General features: G+C 41.8%; 1 protein-coding gene across 1 annotated transcript in view; it reads right to left on the bottom strand.

The window, feature by feature from the left end:
* The window catches only part of LOC146365192 (uncharacterized), a 53,164-nt gene that overhangs the window by 17,650 nt on the left and 12,423 nt on the right, over nucleotides 1–23,091 (bottom strand). Inside the window, exon 5 of the mRNA XM_084915687.1 lies at nucleotides 22,235–22,401. Within this exon, the coding sequence (XP_084771813.1) occupies nucleotides 22,235–22,401 (167 nt within the window). The remainder of the gene's footprint in view (nucleotides 1–22,234; nucleotides 22,402–23,091) is intronic.

The following is a 23,091-nucleotide window of genomic DNA, read 5'->3' as shown; positions in this document are numbered from 1 at the left end:
GGTTTGACTGGCCTGAAAGGACCCTGTACTGGGAGATGAGCAGGGTCACAAGACTCAGTGTGGTCAAACTCAGAACATTGAATTACACACACACACACACACACACACACACACACACACACACACACACACACACACACACACACACACACACACACGTGGAATACTTGAGCCTAAACTGGAGCAATAAAATGTGTTCATTAAAAAAAGTGAGCATATGGAAGCCCCAGCAGAGACATTCTTACTTCGATCTGTGAAAATTCATTACGCATTCTCACAATCAGCGCGTGTGAGAATTCACCGTTTCTCCTCATGTGCAGCTAAACAAAGGCACATGTGCTTGTTTTCGGAGCGGCGTGCAGCGCGGCCTTATTTCAAAGGCGCAACTTGAAAGACGACAGCTATTTACAATATTTATACATTTAGGATGCTGATACTATGCATAATACGTGTCTGTTTGTTAGCCTGCATGTGTGTGTGTGTGTGTGTGTGTGTGCGTGAGGAGACGGTGGGGAAGAAAACGGCTGATGAAAAAAAGGTTACTTTGGAAATTCTCTGATAATTGGTGCCTTAAAAGGAGCTCGTTTTTAACTATGTCACCATGACTGCTCGATGACAATTAATCTGTTTGCGGCTGCTTCCTTGGCATCTGTGCCAATTACTTTATATGCTAATATATGTAAATGACATCTCAGATGCCAGTCTCAAGTATTATGCGAGCGGCGTATTGTGTCTTTTTTGTTTTTTTTAAATCGTATTGTTGAGGCTGATCAACAATACGACTTCTTTAAATTTGGAGGTGTGTTAAGTTCTGTATTTCCTCGTGAACCACACGTTCACCTCACACGGATGATACATTTAGTTTGAAGACCATCGTATTTGTGGGCTTTCTTCCTTTGAATAGTCTGTAGAGTTACACGTGGATCATTTGACATAAACAGCAAAGGCGCTTTATCGGTTTTCATGTCATTTTTCATTTTCTGCTTACAACACTGACTTTTCAAACCAAATTCAGACAAAACAAAGACCGTTGTAGCAAAGACACAAGTAAATAAATACATTTATTTATTTACTTAGTTATTATCCAATAACTCAAACTGACACCCACATTTTTGGAGCTAAGTGAATTTCATATTTTTGTACCCACTGACTGAACCCTGTGAGGTCTAATAATCAGACGATGTCACTGATATCATTACTAAATACATTTTTGGCTTTTGTCAGAAACCAGGTTAGGATTACTTGGCAACACTAACAGTGATCTACATTTCAGAGTTCATAATATCTGTTCTTATCATTAGGATGACTAAACAGCACTCGATGCATCGAGACAATCTGCCAGGAGACCAAACACGTCTCTGATCAGGCCTCCATGCAGAGTGTAGACCAACTGCTTATTCTACACACAGAGTGCTTTATGCTGTGCATACATTTTGTGGTTGTATTTAGAAGTGAAACAGGAATTTGACTGATTTTTGATTTCCCCAAATTTCCTACAGACATTATGTGAAGTATCAATGATGTCTGTAGAAAATGTGGGGAAATGTGAGGAAACAGATCTGTGTGTCTAAAGTAAAGATAAACTGCAGTATTGTACATTGCAGTAGTGTAAGCATATTTTTACTAAATTAGTGCCTGCACTATATTTGTGATTGAAAAATTCATGGATAAAAACCCAAAAACATTTGGATGAAGGAGCGAGCACATACTGGTGGATGATCCTTCCTGATGCTGTTGGTGTCGGGCAGCTGTGGCTTATATGAGCAGGTGATCTAATAACCTCTGTGTGTTTTAGCTACAGGGTCTCACAATATTAGAAATGAAGCTGTGACCTTTCTAAAGACAATGTGTTTATTTTAATTAATTAATCAATCAATTAATTATTTTAACAGCCTACTTTACAGACTTTAATGTCACCGGGAGTTTTACATTTCACACAGGAAGTAAGAAATATTTATGATTTATGATGAGTCTCTGTAACACGTTAACCCTTCATTTGTGTAAAGGACAAAGTTACAGATACGTTGATCACATTTATTGAGGAACAGTCTGATGTTGTGGCAGCTGCTATGAACCAGTCTAACTGTATTCAGTTGATCGATATATAAACGACTTTGGTCTCCATTAAAAGCTCCCAGTGTATAAGAACACAAATAACTGCTACATGGTAACATTGTTTATATGCCAGATGAAAAGGCTTTACAACAGGAAGTTACAAACCCATTAAAAGTATTTTACAGCTACGTTGTAGCATTTAATAGAGTTATGGAGTGCTGTTCATCATTGTTTATGAACATGTTGTTGAACGCTCCTGTTCAGTGTGGGAAAGCTTAGAAATGTCAGGCAGTACACACAAAGGATAAAAACAAATGTTCTGCAGAGATGAATCTGTGACCTTTGACCTTTTCAAGTTATTCAAACTCTTTTCCCTTCATACGTTAAATGAAATGAAAACGTGCTCGTCATATTTACAATAAGTCCAAACACTGTTACTCTCCCGCTGCAGTCATACAGATGCCTGTGGGTGGATGTATGTACTGACACGTGCTTGGCTTGGTGGGACGGGTGGAACCAAATGTGAATATGTGGATACAGACAGCTACTATAAATCAGTCACATGGATCCCAGTGAGACGCCAGGAATGAGAGAAATGATTTGCATTTACAGTGAGGTGTCTCACCGTGCATTCATGAGAATTAACTGTGAGCAGTGAATACATTACACGACCACCTCATTAAACAGAACCAGTATATGTGAGCTGGGATTTGACTGAACATTCCCAGTGTGACCTGGTTTAAGCTTGGAGTCCATCGGCTGCTCTCTGCTGTGTCAGGAGACTGTGACCAATGGAGACGCTGTTACAGTAATCAGCCACAGACAGACATACAGAGCTGCTCTCCATTGTCTCTTTGCTCTGCAGCCTTCCATCACACCGACTGAAGATGTCACTGTTGTACACCAAATAGCTGCTCCCTGTTCTTCTCTGTCTGTGAGACGAGAAAACACGTTTCTGTGTTCATCAGTGAGATACAAAGCTATGTTGTCGTATTTAAGATGTTCGACTGTGAAGTTTTGACAAAGCGGGGGGTACGACAGACAAAAAAAACAAAAGAAATCCATCAGAATTCATCCAGCTGGGTGATCTTTAAGAGAGAAACACATTCAAGTCAAAACAACTAAATTACATATTTGAATTTGATTGTTAAGTATATGGCGATAAACTGCATTAACTCGCCGCTTTCCACATTTCAAATTCATCACTTTTCCTTATTTTGTTATTTTGCCGGCAAAGAATTCCCACAGCGAATGAAAATAGAGAAGTAACGATTGCATCCCAGCGCAGAAGTGTTCATTAGGTCAATTATGAAAATGAAGACTGCTCTTTACGGGGCAGGAGGTGGTGCCACACACACGTGTCCGGCTTCACCCACGGCACACGCTGGGTGTTTAGTGCATTTTCATTTTTATTTTTTTATGCTGGTAATTACAGCATCAATGTTATGATTTGATAATTATACTGAGATATTCAGAAAGACGACAAATAAAAGGAGAGTGAACGTGAAGCTTGAATAAAACATAAAATCGTGTGTGATCCCATACGCACAAACATCATTGCCACTCTCGTTCGTGTGCATTTGCACAGACTGAATATCATATGTCATTTATTAACCGTTAGATTTGACATTTTAAACATTTGTTTTCTCTTTTCTTTGATTGCTGTGTTTGTGCTTTGTTCCACTTTTCCTCTTGATGATCTGTGAAAATTCAGAGAAGAGTAAATTCACCCACACTGATAAATCAGGGCCAGATTAAGATAACAGTCACTAAATTCAACGGGTAAATATTCTAACGTGGCCACAAACCCAGTTGTGTCCTCCACAGTGCTGCCAGATGTTACTGCTGTGTATGATATAAACAGGCTGCGAGGCTCGTCGATGTCACGTGTCGATGAAAAACACGCGTAGAAATTTTGTATAAAAATGTAAACATTTTGTATAAAAAACTGAAATTGTGGACACATAAAAAAATAAACTAAAATGTTACCTCTACCTTAAAATGTTCAAACACGTGTCTGAAACGTTTCACAAATATAAAGAATGATTTTTACATCAAAATGGTAAAAACGTCATCATTTACTCAGATTACTGTTATTGTTACAGCCGAGCGTCAGAGCTGACAAAGCCAAACACAGGTGCCAGTACTACTCACTCAGTGAGTGTTACAGTGTTACATCTTTGTAGTAAAAATGAACAATATTCGTATGTCACAGTAGCTACTGGACCTCAGGTTACTGCTTCAGCGTCCACTTTGACAACACTTTAACACTGACATGCATTAGTTCCAAAACGTGTACCTGAGATGTAAGAGAACACCTGCGTGGTACGAAGCAGGCAACAAATTCAAAATTAGAAGTCTGCAGTGCTGCTGAGCTTCTTTGTTTTGGAATATCACAATCTGAGATTCAGGATTTAAAAAACCCAAATTCTCAGACGCAGCAGAAAGAAAGTCAGAAAGTGAATTAACAACAAAACATGTTTGATATAGTCACATATGTATTTATTTTTTATTGTTATTACTATGTTTATTATTTTATTGTATTTATTATTCTTATTGTATCTCTTATACTTCTGTTGTTCAGCACTTTGGTCAGCCTTGTGTGCTTTTAAAGTGCTATAGAAATAAACTATGATGAGGATATTTACCTCTGGCCCAGTGCTGGCAGTCAAACAGGACTCACTTTAAATGTATTTCATTTAAACTGTTTTTAAAGCTTATCTCTACAGTGGTGTTCAGTTTGAGGCTTAACGTGCAGAAGGTTCAGCTAAATAAAAAAGTCACAACTGTTTTTATTGGGACACCATAAAAACACTGTTGTTACTTTATGTGAATAAATGAAATGTCTGTTAAAATGCTTTAATTCGAAGAAACGTTTCCACGATTAAAGCAGCACACGATGCGTCGGGAGTCTTACTCTAAAAGGGAATCAAAAGAAAACGAGATCACAAGTAAGACCAGAACAATTTGGTTCATATAAAAATGTCTCTGAGGAATATTTGTTGGTGATTTTAGAGGACTTCATTATTTACCTGTGACGCAGGTATTAGAGTCACGCAGCATGTGCAGCCTTCCCTGGACTTACTCTGTTTGGTTTTGAAACTTTCACATTTTAAATGTGTTCATTCTTAACTTGGTGACACACAGGAGCGACTCTCTGGTCTTTCGCTCCCATTGTCTTTGCAAAAGGCACCTGAAGGCAGACGTGATGTCACACATGTTGGAACCAGCTTTGGTGTTATTTCAGCTGTGTGCTGTGGCGAGACACGTGTACAGTTGTGTCAGTGCCATTTAAACGACACATGTGTCACTTATATACAGATCTCTGCTTCGGGTCTGGACTTCCTGTCTTCTTGCACCAGTGCGGATAGAGAGAGGAGAACACTGCAGCGAATACTGGTGTGAATGGTACGGAGCTGTGTCAACGTCACTGTCTGCACACATCGTGCCCAGTGCAGTGACTATAATGGGCCCATTAAATTGCCCCACCTACTAGTATGTCCATCTCCCTCCCCTTTGCTTCCCTCCGCGCTCTCTCCATCCTACCCTGTATTTATCAGGCTGTGTGACTTTCTAATCCCTCTCTTTAGCAGCCGTGTGTGAAAGCTAACACTCCTCCGTGTGATTATGGAGAGCCCTGGGCTGCTGATTATCTGAAGAGACCACCACAGAGACCCCCGGCCATGCTCTCCTAAGCCACTGATGCTTTAACGCTTTTTAATTGATCTTCACACTTTTACAAGCCCCCCCCCAAAAAAAGAAAAAGGAAATAAGCGCAGGTAAAACTGGATGTTTTGGCTGTGAGAGACTGCACAGCTTTTACTTTTTATTTTCTAATTGGATGTAGTTTATTTGACGTTTTTCTTGATGCTGTTTTATACAGCAGCATTCATGATGCAGTCATCAGAAGTTCACAGATGATGGTCACTTCAGCTTTAACTGTCTGACACAGATAATCAGACAGTGAGCTGTAACTGTAGCAGAGGGGACACCACGGCCTCCACTTTCTGCTCAGCACCTAATGTTCCCTATAGTGGGAACACTACACATTACTGTGGTACTGATACATGTTGAACAGTGATTGAGGTAAGCTAGCCCAGGAGCTCGCAATCAGGTACAATTTGAAAGCGATAAAGTGAAAACATTTCCTTACTACCTCACTGTATTAATGACAGATCCACTGGTACTTATGTGCTACAGCACTTTTGTACTGGATTTCCTTTACATTTAAGTACCTCCATACATGTGTGGTCATTGTCATAATAACGCGTCAGCGCGTTTCGCGACGTAGCTAATATGCGACACGAACGCTACACACATTCATGTAAGGCTTTATTGTGTGGCTCTGAGAACTTCCTAAATACCACACTCACACTCTGATGGGACCATGAGGGCAATGTGGGGTTCAGCAACTTGCTCAAGGACACTTTGACGTTGACAGAGGAACTGGGGACAAACCGCTGATCTTCCCACTGCTGAAGACGCGCTGTACCGCTGCTCAGTTTCAGCTGAGACGATAAAAGACAGCCTTTGATCGACAGTGTCTATCTAAAGGAGTTAAAAATAATAAACAGCTTCTGTAGGTAAGCCTGCGTGAGATCATTAACATTTTATTTCACTTTTTAAAAAACAATTTTAATGAATTATACTTCAAGCCCAAGAAATGTATCTGCGACACACATTTCCCAGTAAATGTGCTTCTTAATGTATAATGGTGTCACACAACAAAAACTGATATTATGACCAGATCCTGATTATTGTTTTGCAGTAACTGAGCAGATCTAACCAACTGCAAACAAATAACATAGGAGTAAAACATTACACTTTAGGTGCTAAGAGGTTGACCTAATTTAATATGAACGACTCGTTTTCTGCTATTGGGGACACTCCCACCATACTTACTGTCATCATGTTTCTTTTTATGAAGACTAAAAACTTCCAAAATGTTTTGAGCACATGTGAGACGTGTTCTTTGTGTTCTATCTGGTCAGCAATGAGTTTAACTTCAGTCTCTTTCTTATTGTTGAATCATGAACATTCATCTTAACCGAGGTGACGCCTGCAGTTCATCACACGTTGCTCTCCACAGCCATCGACGCACTCTCAGAGTCATTTTGGTCTGCACGCTTCATTAACTGGAGTTATTTTAAGTCACTGGTTCTCCTGTAACCTAAAGATAAAAGTCCAGTGTAACAGAGCAACAATGTTATTATTTAGTAATTACTATAATATCGACACATTTACATATATATCATTTTCAGCCATCAGCAGTTTTACCTGCTTGTTTGGACACAGAGCATCTCATAAAGCAGTACTGACATTAAATGGATGCAGTCGCATTTCATAAGCTTCATGAAAGTTACTAAAATGTCTTCTATTTATTAATCATATTTAAATTTACAGTAGAGACTAAAGTAATACATGCAGCACATAAGAAATAATGACACACCCCTCAGCACTCACTGTGTCCTTAAGGGCACAAGCATCGCTCATTCACTCCTCGTCTGGCATTCAGATCCTTGTATTCCTGTCCTGACGTCACACTTTTCTGTTTGTCTTCTAGACTTTTCCAGACAAACGATAATTTATGTTTTGGTAAGCAGCTACACGTAAAAGATAAATAAATAAATAAATGTGCATTTCAACCCATTTCAATGTAACAGATGGATCTATGGTGACGCCATCGTCATAAAGCTTTCCATGAAACGTGGTGGTCACAATGAACACGTGGCACAAAAAGTTAGATATCATAACGACTGAAAGGACAAATCTTTTACTGCACAACGTTCAGTCCCATGCTTCTGCAGTTTCATCTGTTAACCCTGCATAACCTCAGTGTTCAACTTTTATGATCATTCCCAAAGGTTTTCTTATAAGCAGAGAAAATGTATATATAACTGGTATATATATATTTATCAATTTATATAGCGCCATATCAAAACAACTGTCACTTCACTTTATACTGTTTTTGTTTATTTGTTTATTTATAAGGAACCCCATTAGCTTCCACAACAGTGGTTGCTAGTCTTCCTGGGGCCCAAACCATCAAATACCATCGAATAAAATGTTACACAATGAAGTGGATACAAAATATCCACATAATTTGTCTCTTACATCCACAATAAGGTTTTACAATTCTGAAAATATAAGCATGTAAATATAACAAATATATAAAAAACACTCAGGGTAAAAATGTTACAATATTAGAGAGAAACCCAACAATCAGACAGTCCCCTTGTCACTACCCGATCCGTACCGGAAACCCGATCGGTACCCCGCATGCGCGAAAGGTGTCTACTTCCGGTCGAAGCATTTTACGATAGTTACAGGTCAGAGTATCTGTTAAGCTGTTAAGAATAACAAGTATCTCTTAAAATGTTTCCGATAATGAAACATTTAATATAATGTAGACAAAAACAAAAAAATTAAAAGATAGTGACAGATCGGGACTCCCGATCCTTACTGCGCATGTGCAAAGTCGGACCGTACAAATCGGGTCTACCCGATCCGTACCGCGCATGTGCAGGGGTTTTCTTCTTCTTCTGTTCGTTTAATGGCAGTGTACTCCCCAGTGTACGAGGATACCGCCATCTGCTGACTGAGCGAATGAACCCTATTGTAAACTGAATTAGCGTCATTACAAACGTGTGTTAAAAAAGGAGGCAGAGCTGCTGAGAAATGCTAGGAGCTAACTGGGCGCTAACCGTATCATTCAAATATATTGAATGTCGCAATGTTGGCAAAGAGAGGAAGTGACGTAAGATTTGCACATGCGGGGTACCGATCGGGTTTCCGGTACGGATTGGGTAGTGACACCGCTATGTTTGGTGATGAGAGGAAGGAAAAACTCCCATTTAACAGGAAGAAGCCACCAACAGAGCCAGGATCAGGGAGGGGCGGGGCCATCTGCTGGAAGGCCAGTGGAGGGTGAGGGAAAGAGAAGTGAGCTCAGGGAGCTTGGACATAAGACAAAAGTCCTTTTGTATACTTTTAAAATTTTAAATAACTTGGGGCACAGTTACCTAACAGACCTTCTCAACGTGTACAGAGAGCGCTCAGATCCTCTAACCAGCTGCTCTTAGTGCAAAGGCCCTGACGAAAGACTAGAGGCGACCGAGCGTTTGCAATGGCCGCACCTAAACTCTGGAAAAATCTTCTTATCAATGTCTGCATTTAAAGCAGTCTTACTGTCAGAGGCCACGTGAAGGTCAAACTCCTCTCCATCACTTTTACTGCTGTTGTTTCTAATCAGGTGAGACAGGTGACTTTTTAAGCCGTCAGTAATATCTGTTAATAAAGACAGATTAATCATTTAAAACTGAAGCATTAATTAATGTCAGGACTTCAGTCAGATTCCAGCTTCCCGAATTTCAAACTTGCTTTCGAGCTGCATCCAGACTTGTACACAGTGAGGATTTAACACTGCTACCAAAATAACAAAGCTCTGAGGGTGTACGCAGAGTGAACGTAGTTACAGCACAGAAATACATCTACTATAATGACATGCATCCCCCACTGCGGTGCTGTCCATTACTGTCAATTAAAATATTTTTAAGAAATGATCAGACAGGAGATTTTGGGCAATTCTGCTAAATGTTCAGTTTCTCTGCCACAGATCCTGAGTGTGATTCCATTTAGATGAAATCAGAGCCTGAGACTATAACATGGTTTCAAAAAAGGAAGAATAAATAAATGTAATAATTCAACCAAAATATATGAATATGTTATTATTATTATTATTATTATAACTCAAAGTGTAGTGACATAAAACTGTTGCAGTTATTTCATGGTTACAGTCACATTATCAGTGCTGTCACTGGCAGTGAACTCAGTCACCACTGCCGTCACATAATGAGTGCACAGGTGGTGGGTCAGCCACGCTCACAGCATGGCTGCTATGATGCTGCTGCACAACGCTCTGCACAAACACTGAGGTTGTGTCCAGTTCCACAAACCCAACACATTGTGTTGCCATGTTTTACTCTTGAAAGAACTCAGTTTTTCTTTCATTTGTCCATCTATGCACACTGTTCCATATCTGCACAAATCAGTTGTTCTTATTTTTCCACTGTAACTAAGTGAAGACAGCCAAACACATCTTTACAAGAGGAAAATGTTTCCAAGCCTGAATATTCTCAAAGGTACAAGTGTCTGTAAGGAGCTTTGCTTTGCATTCAAGTAAACTAGTGAAGTGTTCAGTCAACTATTTTTTCTGGACGCTGAACTGATGGACCCCCGATAAGGTGAACTAGGGGACAACTGCAATGAAGCCTAAAGTACAAACCCTGACTTTGGCGAGCTTCCTCTCAGTGCTTTAATAAGATGCGTAGCATCACAGGGAATGCCAGGACTGTGGTGTCTGGTGCCAGCATCGCCCACAACCACAGAAGTGTGTTTGAGGGTTTCTCTGACCTCTCCCACTGAGAGAGGGACTGCTTTAATAAGTCTGCCTTATCTTTATTCACCATGTAACCTCCCTTCAAACACACATGCACGCACACACACACAAGCTGTGGAGTGGGCACTTGCACCCAGCGTCATGGCCGTGGCATGACCACAGCTCTATTAGTGGTCTCCAGGACAGCAGCTGATCCTCTCTCAGGGTCCCTGTCACACTGATGTCTTCATCACTAAGCTGAGCAGACAGACCAGACCTGCCAGCCAGTGGAGGTGACAACAAATCCAATTACCTACCCTCCATGGTGTCTGGACCAGACTTGGGTGGAGGTAAGGCTGGGGGCTGGGTGGAGTGTGGCAGAGTGACAGTGGGACAGTGGAGCACGTTGCTAAGCTATAGAGGAAGAAGGACATGAAAGACAGGGTGCTAGCACAAGCAGTGACACCGAACTGGCAAACAGGCCTGTGGTTGGCAGGTTTCAGTGTCGCCATGGAGGCTGGACTTTATTTCTGGGGCCACAGAAGTGTAATCACAGCATTTATGACTGTTACAATCTGAATGATAAAACTTGTGCATGAAGTGTTTAGTGTCAGTGTGTGTATGAATGGATCCAGTCTGTTGTTCAAACGCCTCTGTGCACAGTCAGGTCTGTCTCGGTGTGTTTTCAGGACCAGGCCACATGTTGACAGGTGAGTGTTGCCAGCAGTAGTTATGGTTATTTTTGGAGTGGGAAACAATAGTGGACACAGTGGGATGTCAGTTACTGGTAATTGTCTTGCTGCAGCCCTCCCACAGCCACTAATGCCAGTAACTACAAGTCTTATAACTTGGTAACTGCCTAAATGGTCACCTGTACCACACAGTAAGTTCAGCATACCAAGGATATCTTTTCCTCATCTGGCTTTACTCACTAAATGTTCATCAACTGGAGAGCTGAAGGTTCGGAGCCATGAGAGGTGCTGGGAGCACACGCCCAGTCACAGACAGCTTTACTGCCTGCAGACATCACTGAACCCAAAGCAGTGGTGGGTGAGTGTGTAATAGAAAAAGCACATGAATGTGTTACTGTAGCTCGCGCCGAGTGGTCATCATAACTAGAACAGTGATTAAAGCAGATAAAATCATCACGTTCGCCACTTCGTTAGAACTGCGCGTTGTGCGACACGGTTTCTGTGGTTCTTCGGCCGCCGCAGCTGTACGGTCTGTTTCCCGCTGTGTTAATGATATTCCAGTAGAGTCGCTCAGAGACGTACACGGAGGGGATGCTGGAGCCGTCTGAAAACTTGGCTTATAGTTTTGAATTCTTCTCCTCCTGTTTCAGTGCTTATGTGGTATTAAAATAATAAATCAGGGTTAGCGCTGGGGTGGAGGTCACAGGTAATCGGCCCTCTGCCTTACAAATGTGTAACTATGAGAAACATGTTGTAATATAAAGCGTCAGATCCCCGTCAACTCCTTGTTAACTAATTCATGGATCAAACTGTCAGATAAATTTAGAAGTAGCAGCTCTCATTTCATTTTAGAACATGAGAGTTTACACACATTTGCCTCTCCTCTTCCTCAGCATCAGCTCTTCAAAGACTTTGACCTCTTGCTCTCTGCAGATAATGACTGCTGACTGTACAATACACCACAAAGCAGTCAAACTTCTTATGTTTACTTCCATATCAAGCAGAGCAGTTGTGGGCAAAATGCTAACCAGCTCAAATCTGAACATCAACACTGGTCCCTGCTGATTGCCTTGGAGAGAACGCGATAAAGACCAGCGCAGGTCGGGCTCGATCCGCGGCATGGACTAAGGTGAAGCACAAGGGAAACGTGTCTGGTAGGGATGACGTGTGGAAGGGAAAGAAAAGCAAAAGGCGGCAAACAGCCAAAGCAGAACTCCTCAGCCATTATGTTTTCCCTCACTCTGTCAGTCTCCTCTTTCCACCGGAGCCCCGCGCTGTGTCGGAGGAGTCTCACCTTATCATCCACAGAGCCTCAGCGTCTGGAATTTCGCCTTCATTCGCTGACTTTGGTGCCCAACCGGAGAAGATCATTCACCACTTCCTCTCCCGACATCCCCTCCATACAGGCACGGGATGATCGATTCATGAGAGGAAAAAGGAGGGGATTTTGGGACAGTGTGTGTATGCTGTGAGAGTTAGAGGGCCTCTCACTTTTGAAGGTGGTTGAAGTCTTGCCAGAATATTTCGTATTCATAGTTAAATATTCAGTGCGCATGGTGGACAGGGGCAATTTCTGCAGTCAGCCCACCATCCAAAAGTGAAAGGGATGTGGCTTGTGGATGAAGGGAGCTAGAGAGATAGACACGCATGGGGCTTCATGGTAGTCAGATGAGAGGCTGCCAGCTGCTGATGGGTGACTGTTTGAGCGTGGCGCCTCAGGACATGCCCGTTGAAAGGCGATCCGATCCGATACCCCCACTTATGCAGAGTTTATATACATATGCATACATATCAATTGCAGAACTTCCAATGTTTTGGTCATTATGCCAAGTTGTTTGAGCGAGCATCTTGCATGTCTGAATGGGGAATGTAGACCTACTGGGCTATGACCACTGAGAAAAGCCTCCTCTGTATAAAACGACCCCAAATCTAGAATTGCATTGACTGGTGTGTGTCAACAAAAGCGGTGAAAGTGACTAAAGTTTGGATAAGAGAACTTGCAGGAAGGATTAATCCCAGTGAGGACAACCTTTCTATTCCCTGTGAGGCCAGTAATTATAGTAAAGCTTTTGGTCTTATGTCTAACAGCACTAACTGCACTTTTACTGACATACAGTTGGTGTTGGCACACATTCTGTAAAACTGTGTGGCTGCACCGTAACAACAGAAACTCAGTTGACCTGTGACATCAGTCTGCTGAAGGTATAAAGATACATCAGCACATATTTATAATCAGAAAAAAACAGGCCTGCTGTGTTTGTGGTGCAGAAAATGAACCAAATGTTTCACTGCTTTGGGATACGGCTGGAATGAGAGAAAAACAAAAATGATCTGACTTAATGTCATTATCACCAAACTACCAGGTGGATGTAAACCTAAGCAGCTCCTGCAGCCAGGTGTGCTTTATATTTTGGGATGCTGCAGAACACGAGTGCTGCAACTGCTTGTCGTGCAGTAGAAGCTACTTTAGACTCTTTACTCCGCACACATGTGTGTACTACTCAGAGAACAAGGGACTGGCTATACTTCTAGTTTTGTCCCCAGCTCCAGACTGAACACTGTATTGACACATTTGGGTTAGTTTGAACATATGGGAAGAAATGCAGCAAACCTCCAACATATTCATTTTGAATGGGATTAATCAGTCTCTATTAACAGCTACATACCACAGGTCTTTAAGGTGGTGGTAATTAAACCACTACTTATAAATCCCAATTATAGATCCATTTCTAAACTTCCTTTATTTCAAACTTCTTGAAAGAGTAGCTGATAAAGAATAACTGATCATTTGAAAAATGGGTTTGTTTGAAGAGTTTTGTGCAGCTGCAGCATTTGGTACTGTTGACAATAATATTTCACTACATGGATCAGAACACGCTGCTGTTATCAAAGTAACTGCACCGCAGTGATCCTCACACACAAAGGTCATGGAGTTCAACATGGCTTTGTGCTGGGACCAGTACAGTTTACATTACACGTGCGTCTCTTAGGCAATATTACGAGCAATTCATTGATATACAGGTCGATTAGTTAAACTATGTGTGAAAGGTCTGGATGACCTCTGGTTACCACTTCTAAATTCAAATTGCTCTTGGTCTTACAAACTGTAGAGACGCTGTGTCTAACCAAATATGTACTTTAGATGGCGTTACTCCAGTAACACTGTGAGTCATTTCCGATGTATCCTTCGGCTGCAATGACAGAGGAGAGTGAAGCTTTCACATAGGATTCATTTGCACAGTATCCCTAAAATTGGAAACATCCTGTCTCAAAGTGAGGCTTAAAAGCTATTTCATGCATTTATTACTTCTAGGCTGGACCACTGCAGTTCATTATTATCTGTTTGGTCTAAAAGCTCCCTGAAAAGCCTTCAGTTAAACCAGAATGCTTCAGCGACAGCTCTGACAGGAACGAGTAAAAATACAGAAAGCGAAGACGACGCTTCTCCCACATTAGCTTTTCTTCACTGGCTTTATGTTAAATTCAGAAAAGACTGTAAAATCCTGACTGACAAAATCTTGAATAATCAGGGCGTGTCATAGTACTTCAGTAGAGAAGCTAACCGAGCGTTGCACTTTCAGACTGCAGGACGACTTACTGCTCACTTGTACTTCCCAGAGTTTCAAAAGTAGAATGGGAGGTGGAGCCTTTGGGCCCCTCTGGTGTGGAAAATCTGTTATTGCTCCCAGTTTGGGTTTAGAAGACAGACACTCTCTGCTTCTAAGATTTAGTTTAAAGCTGGACTTTTGAATAAAGCATATAGTTAGAGCTGGGTCAGGTGACCTCGACCCATCCTGAAGTTATGCTACGATAGATTCAAGCTGCTCGGGGTTCCCATGATGCACCGAGTGCTACTTCTTCAATCATATCTCTTCATTCCACTACTGTATTTAACATTAGCATGATTAAACTCTGGCTCTCTCTCCCATGGTGTGTCATATATTACTTATAGGCAGTGTTGGTCAAGTTACTTGAAAAAAGTAATCAGTAATTAATTACTGATTACTTCCCCAAAAAAGTAATCCCGTTACTTTACTGATTACTTATTTTCAAAAGTAATTAATTACTTAGTTACTTAGTTACTTTTTAAAAACACGATTTACAACCTGAATAGGTGATAAAACGATAGATCTTTCAGCCCAATTCTACTTTTTCTGCATAATCCTTCATGTAAAATGTAATCAAATGGAAAAGTCTCTTTTTAAAACTTGTTTTATCAGTTTTAATCTTTTAACTTTATGCATCAAGCAAAAATTAAATTATATGCAACATTCTCTGACTGGAAGAAATTAGTTTAACATTTAAACCTATTTTCTGCACATTCCAGCACATAAAATAAAATATTTTTTGCGTTTACACTCAGTCTTTCAAATAGATGCAAGTAAAACACAGCAGAAAATAAATAAAGTCAAAGACTAGCGGTCCTGTTGCTCTATTTTCACCTGTAAAGCAGGAGTGGGGTAGGCGGAGGTTTACCCTGGTGCAGGTGTGCCGCAGCGGTCAGTTGAAGAATCCGCGATTTTCTCTGTGAATTTTCCATTACGTCGTTGCGCACTCGGAGCTTGTTTAGGGGTTTTTTTTGCTGTAAAAAGAAGTTTTCTTCCCACGCACAGCGGACACTAATGTTTTTGTCACTTTTTATGGAATCAAACTCAAAGTAAGGTCAGTACTTCCACGCTTTAAACGCTGCAGCTCATACTCTCTCCCGCACTGGTTATATTATCCACTGTTGATCTGCTGTTGTAAAGAACGTCTCACTCGCTTACGTCACTGTCATGAGACATTCTCGCAAAAAACTCACGGTTTTAGTAACGCAGTAACGCAGCGTTCCTACGGGAAAGTAACGGTAAACTAATTACCGTTTTTGCAATAGTAATCCCTTACTTTACTCGTTACTTGAAAAAAGTAACGATTACAGTAACGCGTTACTGCCCATCTCTGCTTATAGGTATATAGAGAGAGACATGGGACTGTATAAATGTGAAGAGAGAATATGAACATGTACCCAACCTCCACTCTGTGAGAAAGTAAAAAGATATCCCCTCTTTGGGTGATGTCACAGGTCACACCTTGTGGTTTGGAGGTGATTAAAAAGGACGAGGAGATGTGTCGAGTCTTATTCATCAGAGAGCTTCACGTTCCTCTCTCGTCACACCCTGCCGGTCCGGGACAGGAAGTCGCTCCTCTCCCCTCTGGCCCCGGTCCAGACCGATTCAAAATGGTGTACACCCCCTCTAACTACACATCTAAGTGATTCTACTGCACCCCCAACCACAGCCACACGCACACACGCTCAGAGGGGCTAATTAAGGCTTTAATATGCAAATGAGAGCCGCAGTAAATTACACAGCTGGCAAATATGCCTGTTTTTGCCTGAAAATACATCATGAGTGCAGCAAGGAGTGTGTTGTTGCAGTTGTTGTTGTGTTTGCACAGAGACTGGGGATTGCCCCCCTACCCCTCAGCAACCCCCCCTCGTCTGCTGGAGAGACTCATCCAGCTTTGTCCCTTTCAGAGGTATCATGAGAGAAATGTCGACTGCACAAGTACTGCTGCATGTTAGTGAGGACAAAACTGGAGTTTAAACACGCTGAAATGAAACCAACCAGTATTCACATATACGATATGATTACCTGCTAATGACCAAACATTAATTTCACACATATATAAGTGCTGAACAAATCCAGTGTTATGGCACAGCGGCCCTAAATGAACAATATTGGTTTTTACCAACAATATTCTGAAAAGAATTGCTTATTTCTGTGCTCTTTAATGACAATTACATTTTTAATGTAAAAATATAGTTGTAGTTGTTAACCATAAATGTTCATTATGCTCATTATTTTAGCCAAATGAACAGTTATTGACAGAAAAACGAGTTTTAGTCGTTACATTTATTATTTCTCACAGTTGCCTGAAAAATAACAAAATAACTTTGAGGGTTAAACAAGTTTTGACAGATTTGTATAATATTGGTGCTTTGTTGTTTTGACAGTTGGTCTAAGATAAGATAAGGATAATAAAGACACACACATTTTTGTTCCGTGTGTTTGTACAGGTACCAGGCTGATCTGGGAGCAGTGAACCCTGCTCCCTCCAGCTACTCTAAGCCATTCCTCGCTGCCCTGTGAGGCATTGCTGGGAGGCTTGTTCTGCCTGGTTGCTGTTGTCTGCCTACGCACTTTATTCCCCAGAGCAGCAGTGTCATCATGATGTGAGCTCAAACCTGAGTGCTGACTACATGCATGGTCAGGCTGTCCCGTCACCTAGCTACCCTCCTGGGACTGACCGTGACAGGAAGGGGGCCCAAACACATACCCAGAGACCTTTTTGTCTCACGCTCTCCTCCAAATAAGAATCCACGCTCCTTCAAATGATGCCCCCCTGTGCAGTTCATTTCTCACAGCAGTCTCTCCACAGATCCTAGCAGGCACAAGCATCTTTTCTCAGATGTCACTCTCGTCGCTCTCACATTCACAGCAAAGTGATCCAAAGGCCGTCGCTAAGCTAAACCGGGGTGTGAACAGTCAGCATTGTTGGGTAAAGTCAGAGCTGATCTTTTCACGGTCATTTATCAGACATGATCGTCGTGTTCAGTTTTATTTTGCCTCGAGACGTTTTATATTGGAAGGTAAAAAAACACAGAGAAAACCCAACAATCATGTGACCCCCTGTGAGCCAGCACGTTGGTGACAGTGGGAAGAAAAACTCCCTTTTAACAGGAAGAAACCTCCGGCAGAACCAGGCTCAGGGAGCAGCCTCATTATGGCCACTCAAATTCATTACAGTGGAAAACCTGCTACATAAACACCACACACACAGTGAACATGTAGTCTTAGAAGGTTGCATCTTACTGACAGTGTCAGTTTGGTTTACTTAAATAAAACTTGTGCTATTATTCCATTTATTACCTGTAGTGTTAGTGAAACATGAGAATAATGCCAAGTTTACACCATGTTTGTTGATGAGATGTTACGGGAGACACTGTGTGAGAGTCGTCACCTCCTAACTGACTGTTGCTAGTTGTACCAAACACAAAGCTGAGCTTAATGCAGTAGTCTGTCATGTACTTTGATGTAAACCAGAGTAACACTGGATCAGATGATTCTTGTTACACGAGGCTGCAGGTTTTCTTTGTCAACACTGAAATATCAGCAGCAGATTGGACAGAAACACAGTTTCAGAGGTGTGCTGTTTGATTCCTGGGCACGCTGTACTGCAGCTTCAGCTCCGAGTCCAGCAGGATCCTTAGACGTGGTCTCGGTCCTCCAGGTTATTTAGCTGGAGCAGCGTTCATGAGATGTCTCATGTGCAGATGTTAAAGTCATTCTCTGACTCTCTGAGAGCTTCTGGTAGTGACAAAGACTTTACTGAATAATTCTACTGATGAGCAGATTTAGTAAACACGAGTGTCTGAGATGCTCCAAGGCTCAAACATCAGTACAGTTTTCACCTCTAAGAAAATGAGGGCCATGCAGTTTGAATGCCACCTTTATATAGGAAGAGGTTCACTCTGATTGGCTGGGGTCACAGTGCTGCAGGTCCCCTCATAGGAAGCAGTGTCCTGCACGCACACACCACACTTGTAATTATGACTCAGTGAGACAATAGCTACACCTTGCTGACACACAACATTCAGGAGAGCACCATCTCCAGCGTTATCGCGGAGCTGCTCTGCTGGAGAACAGCTGACGGGATGCACACGTTGGCCAAATCCAAAGCCAAATATTTAAGCATCAAACAGGTAAACATGCTGCGAGGCTCCCTCGTCCAAGCCCACATTCAGGGAGAGTTGGGCAGGGAAGTTTAGTTCATTAGCTGGGTTAACACAGTCTCCTGATAAGGGTGTATAAACAGCTCCACCTTGTAGTGGCTACAGAGATAACTTGCCCCTTGGAAAAAAGCTGCTTTCCACCAGGGCCAGGGTGCATGAATATTTCAAGTGGGTAAATAATTAATAATTAACAGTAAACAGGCCACTGATCAAATGGAGCAGTGTGGCAACAGACATGAAAAATCAGACTCTTGTAAACAAAGACAAGAGGCCCCAGATTTCCTCCCCTCTCTCTCTCGCCTTTTAAATATGCGCATCTTCAATCACCCCCCACATCGCCATAAAACCACACACATACAAGAGACACATGTATGAACACACAAAGTCCATATCAGTGACTGTGACAAATACACGGCGCTGCCACAGCCCCCTCTGTCACTCACTCACGTTCATGCCCACACTTATTTTCCTTTAGAAGAATGAAATTTTCACATATTCCTCAGCGACCCGGGGAATGTGACTGAGCGAGAACACTTGATCTGGCCGCCCGCTGTTTTCTGATGGAAAGATTTGCTTTTTAATACAATCGTCACTCCTCCCACCTGGATATGCCAAGCCAAGACAAATCCCAGCTGTGTGGCTCTAAAAACCACAGAACAGAGCTTAAAAATTCCCTTATTACAATTCCCCCAAAATGTCCCGCCACACTAACGCCGAGCGATGGTGGAAATGCTAATCACATCTCTCGGCAGCTTAGAGGAGCATGGAAATAGATCCGGCAGCGTGCAGGTTTGTGGTGCAAAGAAAGAGAGAAAAAAAGATGAAGAAATCCCAGATTTAATGACACACATTCACAGAAACGTCGTGGCTCTTCTCTAGAATCTGGCACATCCTGCCGGTTGACTTTAGCCAGAGGACACAGTTAATAAACATCAGACTAAACTGTGTCAACAACAAACAACCCCACCAAAGCAACAAACAAACAATACAAACAAAAATAAAACATCTCTGGAAGCCGTGCACGGATCGCCTTCAGAGTTCATTTTAAAGTAAGCGTTCCTTTCCTCAGAGATTTTAATTAATGCTTTAATATGCAAATAAGTTAGCAGAGATAAAATCATGACAAACAGATGGCAAGTGTGGGTAATTATTTTGTGAATCCAGCAGGGGCGTGTATTAAAGTTATGGCATCGTTTTCCTCAGGCCTCTGAAACCAGGGAAGGTGAAGAGAGCGGCGCGCACACCCACACCCACACGAAAACAAAAGTCACACATGAACCAAGACATAAATGAAAGACTTGTGGCTCAGAGAGACAAATCTGTAACCACAGCCTGAGTGGGACAAACAGACATGGAGCCTTTAATTCTAGAATAACAGAACAGCAGCACTCCTGTTTATCAGGGCTTACTGCACTTACAATAAAGTCACAGGGAACTGCACCCCACTGAAACCCTGCCCCATAACCTGATGAGCTACATGTCACACAGGCATATATGCTGGCTACATTACAGGCTTTACATCACGGGTGTCAAATATGAGGCCCAGGGGCTAGAATTGGCCGGGCCAAGACTCCAATTTGGACCACTGGACAGTTAAGGGTTGCATAGATTTTACAGTTCTTCTACTGACACCATACACTTCCATTCACACTAGAGCCAAGTTATTAGCCAAGTACTGTATAGTCCAGGGGTCAGCAACCTTTAACACCAAAGAGCCATTTGGACCCGGTTTCCACGCAAAAGAAAACACTGGGAGCCGCAAATACTTGTTGACATCTAAAATGAAGATAACACTGTAAATATTGTTTTTTACCTTTATGCTTTGTGTGAACAACTAAAGTAAGTAAAGTTTATTTATTAAGCGCTTTTCACAGACAGGCAGTCACAAAGCGCTGTACACACATATTAAAATAAACAATACAATCAATAGACATTATACACAATGTAAAAGATCAAATGTAAATAATGTAAAGAATATAAAATACGTAGATCAACAAAAGGCTTGTTTGAACAGAAACGTTTTTAACTGCTTTTTAAAAGAATCCACGGAACAACTAAGGTGTGTTGCTTATGAAATCCATGAAGTGCTACAGAGAAAATTACATTTTATTTATGTAATTAACACATTTTGAACTCTTAAAGAAATATAACAAAAGGAAAGACGCTGAACTAAAATGATCCATGTAGCAAACAAAAACTGTTGTGAGCCGCCACCCTTATATCGCCTTTGAGCTTTTGGAGCCTTGACCTGACTTTTAAAAAATAATTGGGAAAAAAGCACTATGCTGCTAAAAAATAGATATTTGCAAAATTCTGCCTAAATATGTATTTTACCTGGTTAATGTGTGTGGCGGGGCGTGGTCTGCAGCGCCGCTGCAGGGGAGGAGGACGCAACTGAGTAGCACCCGCAATCACGCCTCGCCGCCTTAACGTCTGTGCGATCTATGCTGTTGTGTTGGTGTGTGTCGGGATGTGAGCTGAAAAGCTACAGCCGGCTGTGTGCGTACAGCAACCGTGTGTGAAAAGCGTGTTCATGCAAACATCGTCGGGTCTGCCGTGATATGTTTACAATGGGACTTCTGCTCCTGAACCTCTGCGCACAGCGTCTGCAAATCGGGGCTGTACGAAGTCACTTTCATCTTTACAGGACTGTAAGCTGTCATCTGTGAGGCGTGAGCGGTGTTTGTTTTAACATAGTTCACGGTGGAGCTGCTGACATAATGTGGATCCGAAGATCCATAACTGGCCTACCTGGGGTTGAAAGTCTCGATAAATGCGCGGCGTTTTGGCGGGTACACCGGCTTCCGCGAGTGTGACGCTTATTTTGAGCGATGAAAAAATAATTAAATATAATTTTATTTTTATATTTCAATATCACAATAATCTTCCAATTTAGAACTACAAGTTAAAAAAGAACTAACATAAATAAATTACACTTCAGCTAAATACTTCTAATTTATTTTCCCAAACCACGCGGAGCCGCAGTATAAGGACAAAAGAGCCGCATGCGGCTCCAGAGCCGCAGGTTGCCGACCCCTGGTATAGTCAAACCTCTGAAATGGGCGAGGTGGCTTCACCATGAGTGAAACTGAACAGATGATGTTGGACTTGAAAAATCTTTTTCAGGTGTAACAGACACTGAAATGAGGCAAACAACCAAATGTCTGAATACATACTGTAATAGTACAAAGCTGTCAAGACTAAATTCAAGTTCAGTTCTGTTGAGTCTGAAAGTTTAGATCATATTTTGCCATCATTTTGCTAATGTAAACACAAGTAATCAGTATCTAACACCAAGCACTCACACAGAGAAGATGCAGTTCAAGTTGCACCTACCTGCTCCTGTTGGGGTATGTGGTCCACATGTAGACTACAAAGAGAACGGTTGATTTTCAAGGCCAGACTCAGGGCCATCAGGCCTCCCACTTTCACCTCATTGTGACGGAGGTCCAGCCTCTGAATCTGACGACTCTCAGCAAGGAACTCAGCAAGCGCCACAGCACCTCCACCACAAAAAACAGGGGATATCAGGAAGATACAAGATGCAAACCCAATATAATCCCTCTGTAAAGATAACATTACTTTATCTTATATTATTTTCAATTCAGTTTTTAAATATATATTGATGTAGAGAAAAACCCTCAGGAAGGTTGGGGGTGAAGGGGAAGAAGACATGATGTTAGAGCAGACTTAAACAGGAAACCTGAGCATCAGTATGATGGGATATATCAGTGTAAATTTGATAATTCACAGGAGCAGGGGTGTCCAACTCCAGGCCTCCAGGTTTCAGATCTCATCCTGGGTCAGCACACCTGAATCACATGACTAGTTCATTACCAGGCCTCTGGAGAACTACAGGACATGTTGAGGAGGTCATTAAGCCATTTAAATCAGCTGTGATGGATCAAGGACACATCTAAATCCTGCAGGACACCGGCCCTCGAGGCCTGGAGTTGGACACCCCTGCACAGGAGGATACCTGAAAAAGTAAACTTGGGTCCTTTAAAGGCTCATGGGATAAAAACAAGTTATAACATGTAAATGTATGATCTTAGCATATGATCTTTAGCTAGTGCCATAAAGTTCATCCATATGGGAAAATAATTTGAAGATTCAACAACTAACCAAAAACATCATGGCTCTGGATACCAGAGCATGTTTTTCATACAGGATCTGATGGAGCTGGAACAATA

The sequence above is a fragment of the Perissodus microlepis genome, chromosome 19 (genome assembly GCF_051167445.1).
Source record: "Perissodus microlepis isolate ML-2025 ecotype Zambia chromosome 19, ASM5116744v1, whole genome shotgun sequence".
Taxonomy (NCBI): domain Eukaryota; kingdom Metazoa; phylum Chordata; class Actinopteri; order Cichliformes; family Cichlidae; genus Perissodus; species Perissodus microlepis.
This window is presented reverse-complemented; position numbering and strand designations above follow the sequence as displayed.